At 33.6% G+C, this 20,590-nt stretch overlaps 1 protein-coding gene across 2 annotated transcripts in view; it reads right to left on the bottom strand.

The window, feature by feature from the left end:
• LOC119605528 (eIF-2-alpha kinase activator GCN1) overlaps positions 1-20,590 on the bottom strand; it is an 84,857-nt gene that overhangs the window by 7,820 nt on the left and 56,447 nt on the right. Inside the window, exon 4 of one of the 2 annotated variants that reach the window (XM_037958698.1) lies at positions 618-7,503. In XM_037958698.1, the coding sequence (XP_037814626.1) occupies positions 664-7,503 (6,840 nt within the window). In that variant the 3' untranslated portion in view covers positions 618-663. Of the gene's footprint in view, positions 1-594; positions 7,504-20,590 lie in introns of those variants that run through there. The other variant, XM_037958699.1, reaches the window with a different exon arrangement.

Consider the following 20,590-nt stretch of genomic DNA (forward strand, 5'->3'; position numbering starts at 1 on the left):
ACTTTCTTATACCGAATTTCAACGCTATATTCGCATTTTTCGGCCAGTAATGAGTGTTAAAGTCATTTTCTGAAGAGGACCTTGTATGGGGGGTAGGGTCATTTATGGGCCGATCCTAAAAAAAATTGTTGAGAGATTTTAGTTCGTAAGAAACTTACTTGTACCGAATTTCATCACTATACTCGCATTTTTGGGCCAGTAATGAGTGTTAAAGTAATTTTCTAAAGGGGACCTTATATGACCTCAAAAAAATTGGTAGGAAGATTTTGGCTCATATGAAACTTATTTATGTTAAATTTCATCGCTATACTCGTACTTCTAAAGCCGTTATGCCCTTTAAAGCTGTTTTTGGTGGTCCACTTGTATGGGAGCTATCCGAAAAAGGACGGTATTTCAGGCGTGACAAACAAAAATTTTATGTTTTTGGAAATGTTATTGACATATCTTTAATCGTTATTAACTCATCTTTTTTCGACCCACCTAAATGTACATATTTTTTATTTTCGGTAAATTTTCTGAGCTTTATTTATTATTTTATATTTTTTATTGAAATATATTTAATATTTTTATTCGTATGAAATAAATACATTTAAGTTATCTGAAAGTGGAATATGTTGGTAAACAATTTTATTTAAAAAAGTAAATAGTTATATTTGAACGAAATTAATAAATTAAAAGTGTGTCATCTAACTCCTCGTCTTTTCCAGCTGGTTGAATTGCAGCTTTTCGCAACACTTTACTCACAACTTCGCATAAAGAATCTCTGGCACCTGCATCCAAGATTTGACATACATCGTCGAAATTTTGTTCATTATCCCTTAAGCGTAATATAGATATTAAAGCAATTTCCGAATTAGATTTTACGTAACCATTCTTTTCTTTTGTTCCATTTACCAGCATTGGAATTAAGTATCTTAATAATTCAGGAGAAATTTGGTTAGCATTAAGCACTTTGGCTATGTGGTTGCAGCTTTTTGCCACAAGTTGTTTTATTTCATTACTGCTATGATTCATGGCCCTAGTAAACGCATTAACAATTTGAGGCGATGCTGTTTTATTTGTTGCCATCCAGTATTCAATTAAATATGTTGCACCTCGTATCCCATTGCTAGCAATCTGAATTTTATCAGATGATATGTATGAAACAAGTGATTTTAGTATAATTTCTTCATTATTATTATTTAATACCATTTCAACGCTTTCTTTAAGAGCTACGAACAAAACAATTGTACGCCCATGTTTAATATGAGAATCGTCGTTATCTTCTAATAATATATGATTTCGAAGAATATCATCTACTTGTTCCGATGGCAAATATTTAAGCAAAGCTCCGAGGCAGCCTCCAGCAACACTTCGTGTTACGTCTTCTTGATGCCCAATTAAACCTATTAATGTACCGCAAATCTGTTTTTTTATAGGATCTGACATTTTATCTCCAGCGGGCGTTATTACACTTCGAAGGGCTTGTAACATAGTCTCTCGAATTGCTGAGTCGTCACCCGATTTTATACTGTTGTGAATTTCATTAAAAAGGGGATCTGCACGTGTATGTATTATTACTAGTTCAGATAAAGCATGACCTGCTTTCATACGAACCAACCTATTTTGATCGTGTAAAGCTTTCAAAAAAGTAGTTTGAAGTTGCGGCAAAAACTGTTTTAGCATAACTCCAACTTTATGGAGTAGTATTGCTAAAGTTTCCAAAACTGCCGCTTTCACTCCTGCATTAAATCTGTCACCTAAGATTCTAATTAGTGGACCTGTTATATGGACAACAGATGGCTGTAATGATTGTGCGTTAGTAATGGAAATTATTTCGCCTAGACCCTGAGCTGCATTTTCTTTTTCTTCTGGAAGACCGTTTAAAATAGCTTCTCTAAATACTGGCAAAAGCGGTGCAATTCCTTTAGGTAAACAAAATCCTGGAAGTTCTAATTCCTTTGAATCACTAGCAGCAAAGCGTACAGCTTGGCGAACATCGGAAACATGAGCAATTTGTTGAGATGAATCTAACCCTTTAATTACAGCATTAAGAGAATCCCAAGATCTTTGCAATATCTCTCGATCAGATTCTGCCATAAGTCGCAGGAGTGATCTTAACAACTGCGGAACATATTGCGTATAGTCACCGGGTGTATGCATACAAAAGGCTGATAGTAAACTCGCCGATGATTTGCGGGTAGATAAGTTTTCAGATTTAGCAGATGCCATTAGAGTGTCCATGATGGTTCGTATTCCGGCTTCATCAGATACCGATAAAATTACAGCTTGGCAATATTCTAATTCCTGCGATTCGTTAGCTGTACCTTGTGCATCCGAAAGTGCCTGTAATAAAGCAAAAAGTATTTTTGGCAAATATTTTGTTAGAGCTTCTCCAGCCACAGATACAAGAATTGACAGTGCTTTAGTGTTTACAGGGTGAGCTGTTAGCTGTGGAACTAAATAAGGTAATACCACTCTTGATTTAATTGTCATCACTTGGCGTAAACCATCCAATGTATTTTCTGCAACTTCTGGATCGGGATCAGACAATCCTTCCAGCATCGACGGTAGTATATCATCTAAAGCTCTCGATCCTACCGTCGAATGAAGAGATTCAAATGTTTTTGCTGCGGCTTCTCGAACTTCCGGGAGAGGGTCCGACAAAGCCTTTCTAACCGTAGGAACCAAGCTGTTCACAAACGAGAGTACCATTTCTTTTGATGTGGAAGCCATTATCTCGGAAAGCCCAATACAAACGCCTTGTCGTTGGTCTGCTTGCTCAGAGTTGAGTCCTCGCTCTAATATAGGTATTATTTCTGGTAATACTCTTTCGCCAAGTTTTCTAACTAAGTCGCCAAGTGTTCTAGCTGCTACTTGGCGTTTATCGTAACTAGTACTTGCTAAACATCCTAATAGCAATCCAAAAAGAGTAGGTAAAATTTCTCTAAGGGTTCTGGGTGTGTTGGTTACTACTACTTTCCATACGTGGAGAGCTGCTTGGCGAACCATTAGCGATACGTCACTTCGGCCCATATACAAACCGGAAAGAACACGATTACGTCTCTCATTACCTAAGAATCTTATAATAGCTGTATGGGATTGCTCTGTTCCAAAATTGTCGTCTTCACTTGCAGTTTCGGTTGTCATTTTTCCGGAAACTCCAGATATGCGATATAACAAGTCTCCTAACAATTGAACTGAACTGAAACGTATACGCCAATTGTCATCAAATAAACCCTTTTCTAATTCTGGTAATAAAAGTGCAACTGCTGTTTCAGCATAAAGATTTACAATACGCTGCCCAGCCTTTAAAGCAGTATCACGGACATATTCGTTTTCATCTGCAAGTGCCTTAAGAATCGGATTGATTATTTGACCAATATAAGGAGTAAAATCTTGTGGAAATGCGCTAGGCATATATATAAACATCATTATGTATCCATCTTTTACGTGAGGAGCAATGTCACTTCTTTCTGCAGTTGAAATTATATCGGGCATTAACTTATGCAATTTTTCCACTCCAAGACCACCGACAACTTCCGATAGACCTTGAGCGGCACCACTTCTATCTACGCTACTGGATTCAGAAGTAAGAGTTTGCATCAACCATGGAAGTAAATCCTCAAATGAAGATTCTCCCATCCCTCTTACCATGGCTCCTAAAGCTCGAGCAGAGACTGCTCTAACTTCAGGTACTGGATCTAACAATGACATTTTTAGACCTGGAATAATATTAGGAAGATAAGGTGTAAGGTCTTTTTGATCTGTTAAAGAGTACATATTTCCAATAATTTGAGCAGCCATTTTTCTTGTTTCTGTAGATCGATCCATAAAGGCTCTTTGTACAACAGGCATTATTAATGCAAGGGAAGGTGCGTCAATAAAATGAACAAATTTGGTCTGCAACAGACTTTGTAGACAAGTGGACGTATTTTTGGAAGGATCTTCTAGAGCTTTCAACAAAACGGGGACAATGGCCTGTATTTCTGGATTTTTTATAACAGATCCTATTACTTTAAGTGCATCTGCCCCCGCTTCCTGTACTTTAGTATGAGAGTCACCTAATACTTCTATTAATTTGGGAACAATTGATGGTAAGCAAGATGAAAGCTGTTTTGGAGCACAATATGCCATTGCACCTAACAATTCAACTGATGCTGTTTTTGTACGCCAAGAATCTTCGTCAAGAGCTTCTAGCAATGATGGTAGTACTAGCTTAACACCATGAGCAGATAACTTTCCCATTACTACTTTAGCTGTATCATCTGCTGCCTGACGAACATACTGAGAAGGGTCACCAAAGCATTGTAATAAATGGGGAAGTACGTGTACTATATATGGTTCAAAAAGGCGACCAAGAGTAGTGCAAAGAATTTCAAATGCAAACAAAGCGCCTTCTCTAGATTTATAATTTTTTTTTTCCTGAATGTATGTTGTTAGCTTTGACATAATATCAAATTGTTTTAACGATAAGATTCCCAAACCTTTTACAATGCCTGCAATACCGTAGGCTGCACCTCTACGCTCGCCATACTTTTCAGACTTCACTAGTAATTGCAGAAGACGCTTTATCATTGCAGGTGCTTCTTCCTTTACTGATGGCATCAAATGTGGTAGACAGTTTGCTACTGCTTCTTGAACTTGTTGAGATGGAGTAGAAAGAGCTGATAATAATCTTCTTACTATGGGCTCTATACGTTTATCATCTTTCTCTAAGTGACGTGCTAAAGAACCCATCAAAATTACAACAGCTTGTCTTATATTATCATAACTTTGAGATTTTGGAGCTTTATCCAAAAAATCTTCAAAAACAGGCAATAATGTTATTATAGTATCCTTGCCATGCAAATCTACAATCGTAAGAGCAGAAGCTAGCATCTCCTTATGTACAACTTCTTCGCGATCACCCAAACCAGCAGATACCATAAACTGCATAACATGATTCACGTCATCTACTGAGAAGAATTGAGAAATTTTTGATATTGCTATAGCTATTCCTCTACGAGGTTTCCACTGATCAATTGCAGGTGCTATTTCACGATCAAACTCATCTAGTTTTGGTGGAATCATAGAAAGTTTTTCATTATAAATAGTGAGAAGTTTTTTTAAAATGCGTTTAGCACTTGAGCCATCATCCATTAACAATGGAACTAATGAAGATGCAGCGGCTTTTTGTATACAAATTTCCTTATGTATTACATCACACAATAAATCATCAGCTAATGGATGGTTGATTTTAACATTTTTCCAAAGATCATCAGCTATATTCCTGTTAACATTGGATGTATCAAACTTTGCCACCCAGAGTCGACGGGTAATAAATATAGAAAAATTTGCATTGGTTTTACTTTCTGTGCATATAATGTTTGATAAAATCGTTAGAACTCGTAATGCGACGTCACGTATTACTTCTTGTCCATTTTCGAGAGCATTCAAAAATATATTAATTTCATCTTGAGTTGCTGAAGCACAAAAGTCTTCACCAGAACTGCATTTTGCCACTTCCAGTAATGCAGCAACGGCCTGCGTCTGAACACGTCCAGAATGATTGCTAATAAGATCAATCAAGAATTTAAACATTTCCATTCTTGGTAAATATTTAGGATGTCTATAATCCCACAAGCCTCCATTAATGGAATCACCTCTAGTTTGAGCGTGCTGCTCGATTATTTTTATTCCAATTGCCATTAATTCTTCTTTAGATGAAACATATTTAGATATTAGTGCCCGTTTTAGAAATTCAAAGATGTATGTAAAAGCTGGAGAAGTCATAGTGTCATTGTGTTCAATAATAATTTCCTTCAACTGATGTAGAGTATCATGAACTAAATTATTTAAATCATTGTTCATCCATTCTTTATTAAGATCGCATCTAGGCAATTGCATTCGAATTGTTGTAATAGCCAATTTAAACCCTAAATCTGATTCTTCAAACCAAATTTTTCGTAATTGATAATATAATTGAGACAATAGCTCAGCGGATAATGGCGACTTCATCGCTTCTAAAATAAGTGTTAGCAAAACTGGAAAATGTACGGAACATTGTTTTGAATTACCAATACAAGAGGATTCAATCATTTTGATTGCATAATTTAATTTTAAATTTAAATCTTTGAGTCGCATTTTTATTAAAAGCTCTTTCTCAGTCTGATTTTTTATTACTTCTTTCTGTTTCGGTGTCAATTGGGGTGGTTTTAATTTTCCTTCTTTACGTTTTTTTTCTTCAATTTCTCTCCTAAGTTGAAGCTCTTCTATTTGTTCTTTATAACTGTAAACTTTGTTTTCTCTCTTCAGTCCCGCTGTTGTATAAACGTCATTACTATTGGGTATCACACTTTTATCATATAATTCCCCTTCTGGGGTTAAAAATGTAAAATATTCATCATCAGTAACGTTAATTAAGAGGGGATCACTTAGATACGATGTAACCTTGGAAATTAATAGTGGAATGAACTTATCTGGACTTATATATGATAATGTTGCAATCGCATTCTCATAAGTTTTGTTAATTTCAAAATTGTCTATTATGATATCTTTAATTTTTTCTGATTGCAATGAAATCAATTGGCATATTTCTAAATGTAACTGTTTTTTCAGTATACTCTTCCATAATTTTGGATTAGCGGACACTACCAATGGATGGTGACATAAGATTAACAACTGGAGCGCCAAATAATGCGCATCAACAGTTGTAATGTTTTTAATATCACAGAGTAAGCGTATTGTTTCTTCAATTGATTTGGAAAGTAAGAACTGTTCATCTGTATCAAATTCAACTTCCAATAATTTTAATTTCCTTCCAAGTTCCACGATGATGCTTTTAGAAAACATTATTCCGTTCTCTGATACAATTATTTCAGGTAACAAACTATTTACATAACTTCTCACTTTATCAGATGTTGATGTTATTGCTTGTACAAATGCTTTAACTAACGTGTCAAAATTCCCTTTGATTGATTTAAAATGTTGCGTAAGAATTCGCTCTGCCATCAGGACAATGTAGCACAAAGTATCTGTAGGAGCTGAGTTGATAAACCGTTCTGTAAAAAATATTGATTTGTTTATGTCGAGTATAATATTCCAAAAATTATTCAAGGTATCATTGTCTGCACCATCAGTTTTTAATAATAAACAAGTAGCACATACTGCTTCTGATACTAGCGGTATTTGGGATGGGTTTTGCAATGCTTTTTCAAATATTTTCAGTAACATTGTGGTTAGATTGCTATCATTTTCTAAATTACATTTATTAAAACAAGCCAGCAGCCACTGCAAATATGATAAACGAACGTTTGGCGTAGTAGTTTTAAGTCCAACGCCCTTTTTAAAAATTTCTATAACAGTTTTATCTGAAGAATCAGCGTATTTCATTGTCCATAGACCAAACATTTCTAGTGCAAAGCATATTACTTTTTCATGGACCTCTGTATTTAACGACTTCGAAAATAATTCCAAGACCAACGGAAGAATATTCGATAATAGAGTTGGAGAGATTGCATTAAAACTTAAATTACCAGCTCCCTAAAAATATAAAAATGGTAAAAATTTTATTTTAATTATAGTAACGTTTTCTTATAAAAATTATACAAAATGCTTATTAAGATTATCTTTTTTCGGATGCTGATATTTTAACAAATATCAGTTCGTAATTCTGTATTTTTTTTAATTTAATTTATTTTCAAATAAACCTAGCCCATTGGCCATAATCGGTTACAAATTTCTACTTAAAATTTTTTTTAAAGTATATTTTTTCAAATTTAACTACCGGTATTCGGACATGAGTAACGTATCTTTTCGTGGTGTGAGGGCTTAAATTCACATTGTTACTATGGTTTACTGTGTGTGGTATGTGTATTTTACTACATATGGCAGCAACTTGTATATAGACTTGAATCATAACACTCGCGGTTTTCACTCTTGGTAGTAAAGTACCCTGTAAGTTTGATTTGTATCCCAGCAAAAAAAATTGAAGCAGTTCAAGAAGAAGGGATACTTTCACGATTTCTTTAGAACGTATTCAATTTAAAGCGTTTTAAATACATCCCTATATTCTGACCTTTGACTTCTACTATCTCACCATGACTTTTAGTTCTTTATTTACATTTTCTAGATGATGTTGTATACTAGTTTTTATTTTACCGTCTAAATAGTATCACAATATATTTAAAGTATTAATCAACAGATATTTTTAAGTAACACAGCTAAGGCAAATGAAATTGTATTATTTACAAAACTTGTAATAACATCTAAACTCGTGCGTCGAACAATAATCGCGATATATGCAAAGATTTGACCTTTGACTTCTACTATCTCATCATGACTTTTAGTTCTTTATTTACATTTTCTAGATGATGTTGTATACTAGTTTTTATTTTACTGTCTTAAATTCTAAATTTTGGTCAATTTGTCGGATAATTTGGATAGATTACGTTTACAAATATTGCTGAAGTTATGAATGTAATGCTAACACCCGCTACATGGTATTATAATTTGGTCAAATATACCCCTTAAACCCAAATTTCGAACGTAATCTAAAAATCTGTATATAAAATGGGAAGAATTTTTTAATTTAAAATTGTTTTCCAAAAAGGCAAATGTGGAGTATTTTTGAATTGAGCTAAAACGCGTTAAAAACTTATTTTTTAAAATAAATATTAATTACTTTTTTTAACGAATCCGCGAAGAGACATATATTTATTGTTGAAAACACGATAGAGTCGAAAAGAAACAAGATAGAAAACTGAAATATTTTGCCTAAATATTTTTAGTTGACCCAGTTTGCTTGGTATTGAAAATGCGAAATATCGGTCAAAGATTTCACCTAGCCCCCATATTATGCCCTATTCAAAAAATTACTATATTGTTTAAAAAAGCATGTATAGCGATGAAATTCAATATAAAAAAGTTTTATTGGAAATGTATTTGTCAAAGTTTATGAGGATCGGTATATAATTGACTTTATCCCTCATAAAAAGTCTCCTCAGAAAATGACTTTAAAGCTCATAATATCCCCTACTGAAAATTACTTTAACGCTTATAACTGTCTTCATAATACCAGTTTAGCGACGAAATTTAACATAGTTACAAGTTCCACTTCAGAAAATGAATTTGTTATTTTAATGTCTATATGTAAACATGAAACAAATAAAAATAATTTTGTTTACTTTTTTCTTAATTTGGTTATTTTTTATTCGAATTTTGGTTAGAAAAAAATTTGTTGTGGCAACACTGTTTACTACTTTAGTTAACATCTATTATTAATTCAACGAGTAAACCGCTAACTGTATTTAAACTTTGTTAGCCCCCATATACTTAGAAATAAGTAGTTGTTTACCACTCGTCATTTTGAATTGATAATTAGGTTTGGTTTTAATTTTAAGAAGAAAGCTGGAACTCCCGAACTCTGCTCCTGAGTTTACTGGTCTTCACCAAAATTTTAAACGAGTTTTGTTTGGTACTCCACCATGTATCAAAGAAATTTTTAGGTTATCAAAAAGAAGGCATATGGTTAATGCATGAAACTTCGAAGAACAGTAATGCGGTACAGTTATGCGACGCCACACATTAAACCAATGCGAGAGTGAAACGCAAAACTCTCGAAGGCAGCGAAAGAAGGACGGCCTGATTACCCTTAAACGATAATGGCAATGACGCGCATAGGTCTTTATCCACCCAGAGCTGAATTACAAATGATTGATAATTAAAATTAGCATTTTCTTCGGCAAATAAAAAAAAAAATATTTTCAAAAATTTGCGAAAGATAAAATCTTTCCTTTCCTCCTTTTACAAATTTATTGATAGTTACTCTACGGTCGGTCGGTTTGACATAAAATAGGTTGCTTCGAAAATTATAATATAAATTCCATTTTTTTTAATTTTAAACCCTGCTTCCATTTTTATAGTATTTTACTTAATAAAATCCAATCTTAAAATTGTGAAAAATGCCTTTGACATCTCTCGAACATCTCACTCGCGATGCGGACATGGCTGTGAAATTTGAGGTTAATTTCAATAACTACTACTACAAAGTGAACTGAGAATGTTATGGGAAAAAGTGAAAAAAACTTTCGATAAGTGCATGGATGATCTTCAATCATCTGAAGACACTGAGCCTGAGGATATTCAAGCAGTCGAAAGTAAATATCACAGGACCATGGACGTGTATGCTCGTTGTTCGGAAATAATAGATTTTAAGATTGACGAACTTGAGGCAAATTCAAAAAATAAGGCGTCGCCATCAACGGAAAATGTTTTGAATTTCGACAATATTTGTCATAATTTACCTCTCCCACCTTGTGATACTGACATGTTTAGTGGTGACTATATTTCCTGGCCTTCGTTTAGGGACCTTTTTACCGCGTTATATATTAATAATAAACAAGTTTGTAATATAGAAAGTTTATGCTATTTGGTAAAAAGAACTGATAAGGAGGCGAGAGAGATTGTATCGAAATGTCCGTTGGCAAATCAAGGTTTTGAAATCGCATGGAAGAACTTGAAGGACATGTATGAAAATCCGCGCATGTTCGTAAACAATCAGTTGAAAGAATTCTTTGGTTTAGAGACTATAACGGAAGAGACTAGTTCTTCATTTAAAGCTTTACAACGCGGAATTAATGGTTTCCTTACCGCAATGTCTATTTACGAAATTCCTACCGAAAATTGGGACCCAGTTATAGTTTTTATTTGCATACAAAGACTTCCCTCTCAGACAGTGACACTATGGGAACAAAGTGTTAAGTACAAAACTGCCTTATCTTTATTGAAAGATTTGGACATGTTTTTGACTGAAAGAATCCAAACGTTAGATTGCATACGCGATCTTATGAGTTCCAATACTGAGAAGAAAAGCATTGAACGCAAGGAAATGGCTCCTGTTTTGAATATAAGTCCTACGAATGCTTGTGTTTTATGTAAAAACCGGGTCATTTACGTGTTTGCCGTCAGTTTGATAAAATATCTATTCATGAGAGATGTAGAGCGGTTAAAAAATTTCATTTCTGCATTAACTGTCATTCTAACTCACATGAAGTTAATGATTGTTTAAGTGAACATCGTTGTTCTATTTGTAATAAGCGGCACCATACTTCACTACATAAGGATTCTTCAGTTTTGCAAAACTCTAGTAATGCACTTCCTGCGTCATTAGATGACAACTCTTTGGTTTTATGACCCACAATCCCACTCCTAACGACCAACGACCTACTAACACGTCAACTGCATTAGTAGAAAGACCGACTTCGTTAGGCACTATAGTTGAACGGCAAGTCAAAATCATTCTACTCCTTTGGGTACAGTGACTAGCAATGAACCTCCTACTTCATTAGAGGACAATTCTAGTGTGGTTTTACGACCCACTAATCCAACTCCTAATGACCAACGACCCACTTTGTCAGGTACAAAAGCTGGAAGACCTACTACGACAGACACCATGACTGAACGACAAGTATTCCATACTCTTAGGAATCATTCTGTTCTATTGGGTACAGAACTGTCGACTTGATACACAATGGTTGTAGATATCAAGTTACAGCTTTAATTGACCCTGCTTCAGAATGTACAATTATTTCTGAAAAGCTGAGGAAAAGATTCAAGATTCCAAACATTTCCGAAACAGCGAAGTTTTCGGGCGTAAATGACGAAGACTTGTAATTTGATAATATGTACTGATTCGTAATTTTTATTAAATACTTCTGCTTCTACTTTGCCAAGCATTTCGGGAAATTTGCCTTCGGTATCGGTCAATGCCGGCAAATTACCAGATCTTCATTTGGCAGATTCGAATCCTTTCGGAAGCAGACCTGTAGAAATATTATTAGGAGCTGACGTATACCCTCAGCTAATTTTACCCGGAATTAGACAAAACATACTAGGATCATTATTGGCTCAAAAAACCGTATTTGGTAGGAAAGATATAGGCCAACTAAAAATATCTACATTCCAACATGGAATTGTAATGAACCCAAATGATGTAGGAACTAGTATTTTACCGATCTGTAACACAACCGCAACTAACTAAAGTCGTGTATAAAGCATTAATTTTTATATATTCTACGACACGGCACTACTTGCAGACATATTGTAAACTTTTACTAGGTAATATTTAAATATAAATAATTAGAAATTTACATTTATTCCTAGCGCTGAATAAATTAAATCGTAAAAGAAGGAAAGAAGAATATTTAATGATCGTTTTGTATGGCTGATGTTCGTATCTTGTAAACATGTATTGTTTATCGGTCAATAGGCAGACTTGTTGTTTTGAATTCCTTAATGATCACTACATATATATCAATTTACTTTACTAACCTTTTCTTAAATTCCTTTTAATTCAGCAAGAGTCCTTAGTGATTCAACCGGAGTCTTATCATGGCTCAACCAGAGTCTCTTAATGGCTCAACCAGAGTCGCGCAATGGCTCAACCAGAGACTCAGCATGGCTCAAAAGGGTCCATAATGACCCAAGTAGAAAAAACTGGAGTCTTATCATGGCTCATTTTAATTTGGAAAAAACAGTCCACGGGAGTCCTTAATGACTTGCCATTTATTTAGTTACAACACCTTAAGTGTTGCAAGTGGCCGGCAATGTTTAAGTACAAATCGATTATTTGCGGTATTTTTCCTCTAAGTGTAAATCCTATTGATTTACTACTTTAGTTTACATCTTTTATGGAAAACTATTATTAATCCAACGAGTAAACCGCTCACTGTATTTAAACTTTGTTAGCCTCCATATACTTAGAAATAAGTAGTTGTTTAACACTCGTCATTTTGAAGCCTTAAAGAGGACTTCTTGTTGTGTACACTATCTTAAGGTAAATTATCTAATAAAGGAAGACAAATCTTCTCCTTTTTATTGAACTAATCCTTTGTGTTTTATTCTTTTTGCGTATTTGCACTGAACCATATCGGATTGACGCCGAAACAGGAGGGATGTTGTTCATTTTTGGCAACTTTGCACTACATCTAACCTTATTTTTAGAAGCAGAAAAAATCAGATATTTGGATGTCAAAAATAATACACATTCTCTTAATGACACGATTATGTAAATTTTACTGCTTTTTCACCAAACCTTTATGTACTTCAAATATATTACACAGTGAGACAAAATAAGCGAAAATTCAAATACCTGGGAAGTGATACTATTTTTCTGAAAGCTGGAACCGAGTAGAACAAGAGTATGTTTTTGTAATTTGCCATACACCTCCAAAATCTTGAGTTACGGGTACTTTTAAGCATTTATAAATCAGTAACTTAATTTAATCTCAACCGATTTAAAGTTTCTCCGCGGATTTAGAAAGCAGAAGCTGAGGCCTTTATAATGACATATATGATGTTTATATAACCTGGAGAGATATGTGTGAATTTCATCAGATATCATATATTTGATTTTAGTTTTGTACCGTTGTCCAAGTTTGGAGATGTTTTTGAAAGTATTATATATAGTACGGTTCTATTTGTAAATGTACATTAATATCACGATGAAATTCAGCATAAATAACTTTTATATAAACATAAATCCTTCCACCAAATTTTACGAGGATCGGTCCATATTTAACCCTATCCCCCATATAAAGCATCCTTCAGAAAATCAGTTTTTGAACAATTTTGTATTAAGAAAAATATTAATAACTTTGTCAATTGTTTTTTTTAAAACACAGTTGCGTTTTACTCATGCAGAGATTTAGTTTTCTATTACATTTATAATTAGTACGGTTGATATATAAAATACTTTCAAAAAACATCTCCAACTTGGAAAACGGTGCAAAACTAAAATCTAAAATATGTTTGCTGATGAAATTCACACATATCTCTCCAAGTTACTTAAACATCATACATGTCATTATAAAGGCCTCAGCTTCTGTTTTCTAAATCCGTGGAGGAACTTAAAATCGGTTGAGATGCATCTAAGTTACAGAGTTTTACGTGCTTAAAGGTACGAAAACCCGGTTTATTACCCGCAGGAGGTGTTTGGCAAATTCCAAAAACATATTCTTTTTCTCGGGGGAGTTTTCCCGTTTTTCCTACCGAGCGCGTCCCCGGGTGGCGGATAGGGGGTGGTGATAGACCATCTGTCCTCCCCCAGTTTTAGCTTGACTCAAGCTGAGGGAGGGCAGATTGTCCACCACCTGGGAATATTATATTCCCCGCGGACCAAAAAACTGAAAAAAAAACAACATGGAAAATAAAAATAAGAAGATGAAAGTTACGGTGCAGGGCCTAAATAACCCAGTACCGGCGGCAAGTGTTGATCCACTCGCGAGTCACGTGTTGTCGTCATCCTGCAATCGTGAGCAAAATACTACTACGGAGGTGAGTACCTTGGCCTCCGTGGCATACAATGCGTCAAGTGTACAGCATGCCATTGGCAAAAACATAGAGAAGGATGTACTCGGAGAGAGCTCTAAGCTACCTCAGCCTTTAAATATAGGTGAGGGTTCCGACTCTGAATCCTCAGATGATAATAACAACACCATTATAGCAAATCCCAAAAAGAATGAAGTAGAGCAAATGGTGAAACAGGTGAGTGATAGCATAGCTAAACTACCTATTACTAAGAAAAGACTATCTAGAGTACAGAGGAGGAAGTTGAAAAAGATGCTTCAGGAAATCATAGTTAGTCAATCCAACCACACTCCAAAGGAAAAATCGGACTCTGTCACAAGATCTGAGGCAAAAAGGATCAGGTCTACCGAAGAGTTGATAACTGAGAATAAACCTAAGAAGAAAAAGAGCTCCCCGTCTTCTAATACACAGTCGAAGCCAAGCCATACTTCACTCAAAGGAACCTCAAGTCAGAATCCTGAGAGTAAGGGTGACAACGTCAAGATAGATATCCCGAAGACGACTACTTCGGCGAAAACAAACTCGAAGGTACGGGTATCTCAAAAGAAGCCCCGAAAAGCGAGGAAAGATAGGCTAGACAGTGGAAAAGGAAAAGAGCCACCATCTCACGCCAAAGTTGCCAAAAGAAGACACCGGGACGATCTCTGCAATGCAGTTTACGATGCCGGTAATCCGACAGGCAAAATTCCAATAGGCCAACAGAGTAAGGTAGAAGATCTGGTGAACAATAAAATAGTGGACCATGCAATCGCTTCAAAGGGTAAACAACCAATAGAGAGCGTGAGCTGCGAGTTCAGCATGGGCGTGATGTTGATGAGGTTGGCATCTCACCAATGTGTTAGCATCCTAAATAACTTGGTGGAAAGTAGGTATCCCTCCTCCCTGGGACGACAAAGAAGAGCGAGCTTCCGGTGCTCCTAAAGTCCACTGTCTACATAAAAGGATGGGGCAGTAAACTGGCTAATGAACGTATATTGGAAATTCTTGGTGGTCAAAATACTGAGCTGGCCGTGGTAAAATGGGATGTCTTTTACAGGAAAGAAGAACCTAAAGGAACTTTATTTGGAATAGGTATCGACCAGAAATCTATGGCTAGTCTTGCCAAGAATAAAGGTAGGGCTTACATCGCCTCTAAAGCTGCCATATTCAAAATAGGGAAGGTGTCGATTAAAAGGGCTGCACAGTGGTATAGGAAAAAAAAGAGGGAAATAATTCGGTAACTTCTAAACGGTTAATCCGATTTTAATGAAATTTGGTATGCACAAAGAGGAGGTGTTGTCGAGTTTAGGTTTTGAATTTGGACCTTATAGGCCAACCAGGGGCCCGGCGGGGCATCCTCAAATTAGGACACCTCGGCTATGTTAAATTTTTAAAACGATCCTATTTCTTCATTAGAGTTCCGATTTAAAAAAAATTCGTATATAGAATCTCCTCATCGAGCAGTAAATTATCTCTTATAGTTTAGGAGATATTCTAATTAGGACACTTCGGCTATGTTAAATTTTTAAAACGATCCTATTTCTTCATTAGAGTTCCGATTTAAAAAAAAATCGTATATAGAATCTCCTCATCGAGCAGTAAATTATCTCTTATAGTTTAGGAGATATTCGCATTTGAAAATTAAAATTTTAAAATTTTTACCGTCCTTACTTTAGTTTTTTGATAATAGCGGGTCCAAATATTCCCGATTTTCGCTTAACAAGTTTATATATCAAGCAGTGAAAGAATTATGTAAAAATCATGACTGAGTCCAAAGTTATAGGCATTTTAAATAAAAAAATTTAAAAATGGCGATTTTTTGTCATTTTTTTGGGAAAAAAGTATCTTTTTCTTTTTAAGTTATCTAAAAAGTTTCTAAGAAGATGTATATAGAATTTATACTTTTTGGAAAGCTGACTTTACATAAAATACGATAAATGAAACAAAACCTAAAAATGTTTGGTACCGAGGGGACCAGGTCCATCCAAAAAAACCCTATTTTTTATGGAAAATTCCATTTTGAGCAAAAATTCTCAAATCGCATAGTGGATATCAAATTATAGTGTCCCGTTTTATATGACCCAATATGTTCTTAATCATTTTGTAACGGGTTTCGATAACCCCGCCCCTGGTATGGATATAATAGGCAAAAAACCAAAAAATCCCATTTTTGGGATTTTTTAAAACTTTTTTGGGAATTCCGGGATTTCTAATAAGAAAATTCGAAATTTTTATTTAATTTTGGATTTTGAGTAAAAAAATCTACCTAACTGTAAAATTTCATCAATATTCATATATAAATTTTTTTTTTGCAATTTGAAAATTTTGTATCTTCGCAAAAACTGAACAAAAAACATTTTTTAATTTAAAAAAAAAAAAAAATATTCCGCGAATTTTTTAATTTTCAAAAATTATATACAGTTATGAAAAATAGACAAAATTACCTTCCCATTGATATATAACATGCCTACCTAATGTTTTTTAAGTGACAAATTAATTAGGGAAAACTCAACATCTTTTAGAAAATTTATCTAGCACTATTATTTTCATCCATATATGTAACAAATTTAAGAGTTAACCTTATGGATGAAAATAATAGTGCTAGGTAAATTTTCTAAAAGATGTTGAGCTTTAAACGAATTTGTCCACTACATAGCACAGTGGGGCAGAATCGAAATTTTTTGGAACTAAATCTGGCATTTCTAAACGGCTGAATTTGGCGTGAGTGTAGCCAAGGAGTATTCGAGTTTAAGTTTTGAAGATGAACCCCGCAGATGCCCCAGGGACGGCATTGAAAAAACATGCTTGGACATACTACTTATCTCTTATAATATCCGAGTTATAGGCATTTAAAAATTTAGTGATACAAAATTACCATACCTTGGTCCGCCTTTTTTCGAATACCGGGCGTAATTTTGGACCAAATGGACTCAATTTTCAAAATTTCCAATAATATACAAAAAATTTCAGATCAATATCATTTACAGATCCAAAAATATAAGTTTTTTTAATTTAAAAATTCAAAAAATTTTAGATTTTTGCCGTTTTTTTTGCCAAAAATGTGTCTTAACTCTTTTATTAATAAAATAAAATTTTCTTTAAGAACATATAACAATTTTATAGTTTTCTAAAAGGTATCTTTACGCAGAACGCTTTGGCGTAAAAAACTTGTCCTATTTTTGGAAAATGTTGCCACTGCGTCCTTCCGAATATGACCTATTTTTTATCAAAACTTCAACTTTGGGCGACATGTTCTAAAATCCCAAAGCTGGGATCAGAAAAGTGAAAGCAGTTTTGGAAACCTCAATATGTTTTCTATTTACTCCAAAAGTATTTTCCCAGCTCTGAAAGAAATGTGGACCCTATGGGCAAAAAAGTAAAAAATCCCATTTTTGGGATTTTCATTCCTATTTTTGGGAATTGCGGGATGCCCTTTGACCTTTTAAATTTTTTTTAATTTTCTTATTTGAAATGACAAATTTAACAAGCGTTGAAAATTTCATTAAGTTTTGTTCATAAATAAAGATTTTGTCATATATTACATATTTGTTTAATTTCTAAAACTATGATTTATATCAAAATTTTAATAGGGTCGCAGATAGCTACAAAAATTTAGTCCATATTTATCCCTTAATATCTTTTTTTAGTTAGATATGGAAATTCTCGATTCTTTACAAAAATTTTCAAGCCAATATCTCAATTACATTCAAAAATATGTTCATTTAAACCTGTATCCTTTAATTTCATATTTTTCATATTTTAGTATTAAATATGACAGAACATATTTAAATCTTATATTTACCTATTTTCTATTTTTTTGCTTATCCTTATAATTGAAAGATCCTATTATGCTTAAATTTTCAGAAATTTATAACTATTTTTTACCTAAATTTTTTCGACAGATCATTTCGTTCTGTTTCGTTTATGATCATGTAGGTAAAAATATACAGGTAATGATAATTTCGATTCATTCACTAATAAGAAATATCAATGACTGAATTACAGGTTATAGTAATATAGTCCTAAATGTTATTAGGTAGACAATTCGTAATTTTTTACTTTGGAATACCTGTATCGGAAATGACAAGAATTGGTATATAAGTAAACTTCGCAGATTTTAAGTACCATATTTAATAAATCTACAATGAAGATTACATTAAAGTACGAAGAGTTGTGTTCCGTTTTATGGAGTGTATCTTCAAAAGGGCCAGAAAGAATTGAAGACATTTCAAATTATATAAAAACTACATATAGTAGAAAAGTAGACAAAACAGGCATATCAAAAATTGAAAACTTTTTAAAACTTTTGTTCATAAATAAAGATTTTGTAATATATTACATATTTGTTTAATTTCTAAAACTATGATTTATATCAAAATTTTAATAGGGTCGCAGATAGCTACAAAAATTTAGTCCATATTTATCCCTTAATATCTTTTTTTAGTTAGATATGGAAATTCTCGATTCTTTACAAAAATTTTCAAGCCAATATCTCAATTACATTCAAAAATATGTTCATTTAAACCTGTATCCTTTAATTTCATATTTTTCATATTTTAGTATTAAATATGACAGAACATATTTAAATCTTATATTTACCTATTTTCTATTTGTTTGCTTATCCTTATAATTGAAAGATCCTATTATGCTTAAATTTTCAGAAATTTATAACTATTTTTTACCTAAATTTTTTCGACAGATCATTTCGTTCTGTTTCGTTTATGATCATGTAGGTAAAAATATACAGGTAATGATAATTTCGATTCATTCACTAATAAGAAATATCAATGACTGAATTACAGGTTATATGTATGTAATATAGTCCTAAATGTTATTAGGTAGACAATTCGTAATTTTTTACTTTGGAATACCTGTATCGGAAATGACAAGAATTGGTATATAAATAAACTTCTCAGATTTTAAGTACCATATTTAATAAATCTACAATGAAGATTACATTAAAGTACGAAGAGTTGTGTTCCGTTTCATGGAGAGTATCTTCAAAAGGGCCAGAAAGAATTGAAGACATTTCAAATTATATAAAAACTACATATAGTAGAAAAGTAGACAAAACAGGCATATCAAAAATTGAAAACTTTTTAAAACTTTTTGATGTAAAAAGTAAGTCTGTGGATGGAAATCAAAAGAAATTTCGATTAAAATTTTGTAGTTGGATGGAAACTACTACGGAAATCTCAACTTACAACACATCAACAGGAGCGCCTTGCAAGTCATACGAAGACTTATGTTCAAGGTAAAAAAAAGAGGGTCACACAAAAACTTTTTTCAATCTCAAATGAGGAAATTGCTGATACATTTAACGAAATGCTGAAAAAGGAAAACCAACCTATGGATGCCGTACATATTGCAACTATTATTCCTAATGCATCACCCCAAAAATGGGATTTTTTACATTTTTGCCCATAGGGTCCACATTTCTTTCAGGGCTGGGAAAATACTTTTGGAGTAAATAGAAAACATATTGAGGTTTCCAAAACTGCTTTCAGTTTTCTGATCCCAGCTTTGGGATTTTAGAACATGTCGCCCAAAGTTGAAGTTTTGATAAAAAATAGGTCATATTCGTTTTTTTACGCCAAAGCGTTCTGCGTAAAGATACCTTTTAGAAAACTATAAAATTGTTATATATTCTTAAAGAAAATTTTATTTTATTAATAAAAGAGTTAAGACACTTTTTTGGCAAAAATCTAAAATTTTTTGAATTTTTAAATTAAAAGACGTATATTTTTGGATCTGTAAATGATATTGATCTGATATGATATTGATTTTTTGTATATTATTGGAAATTTTGTTGTCTAACTAACAAGAAAAAATTGAGTCCATTTGGTCCAAAATTACGCCCGGTATTCAAAACAAGGCGGACCAAGGTATGGTAAATTTTGTATCACTAAATTTTTAAATGCCTATAACTCGGATATTATAAGAGATAAGTAGTAAATCTTTGTATTTGGGTGAAAAACAAAAAAATGACACGAGTTTAAAAATTTTACATGTCGTAGGTACCCTACTTTGAGCCGCCACAGCGCCGTCCCTGGGACATCTGCAGGGTTCATCTTCAAAACTTGAACTCGAATACTCCTCACGCCAAATTTTATCCCGATCGGATCAGCCGTTTAGAAATGCCCGATTTATTTCCAAAAAATTTCGATTCTGCCCCACTGTGCATAGGTGCATCTTTTGATAGCAAACTGTATACACTGGCGGTATGCATTGACATCGAAGGCGCCTTCAAAAACGTGCACACTGATACTCTTATCCAATCGCT

This window comes from Lucilia sericata, unplaced genomic scaffold (assembly GCF_015586225.1).
Source record: "Lucilia sericata isolate MDLA Ls3-8-SP2 unplaced genomic scaffold, ASM1558622v1 Contig000494F_arrow, whole genome shotgun sequence".
Classification (NCBI taxonomy): Eukaryota; Metazoa; Arthropoda; class Insecta; order Diptera; family Calliphoridae; genus Lucilia; species Lucilia sericata.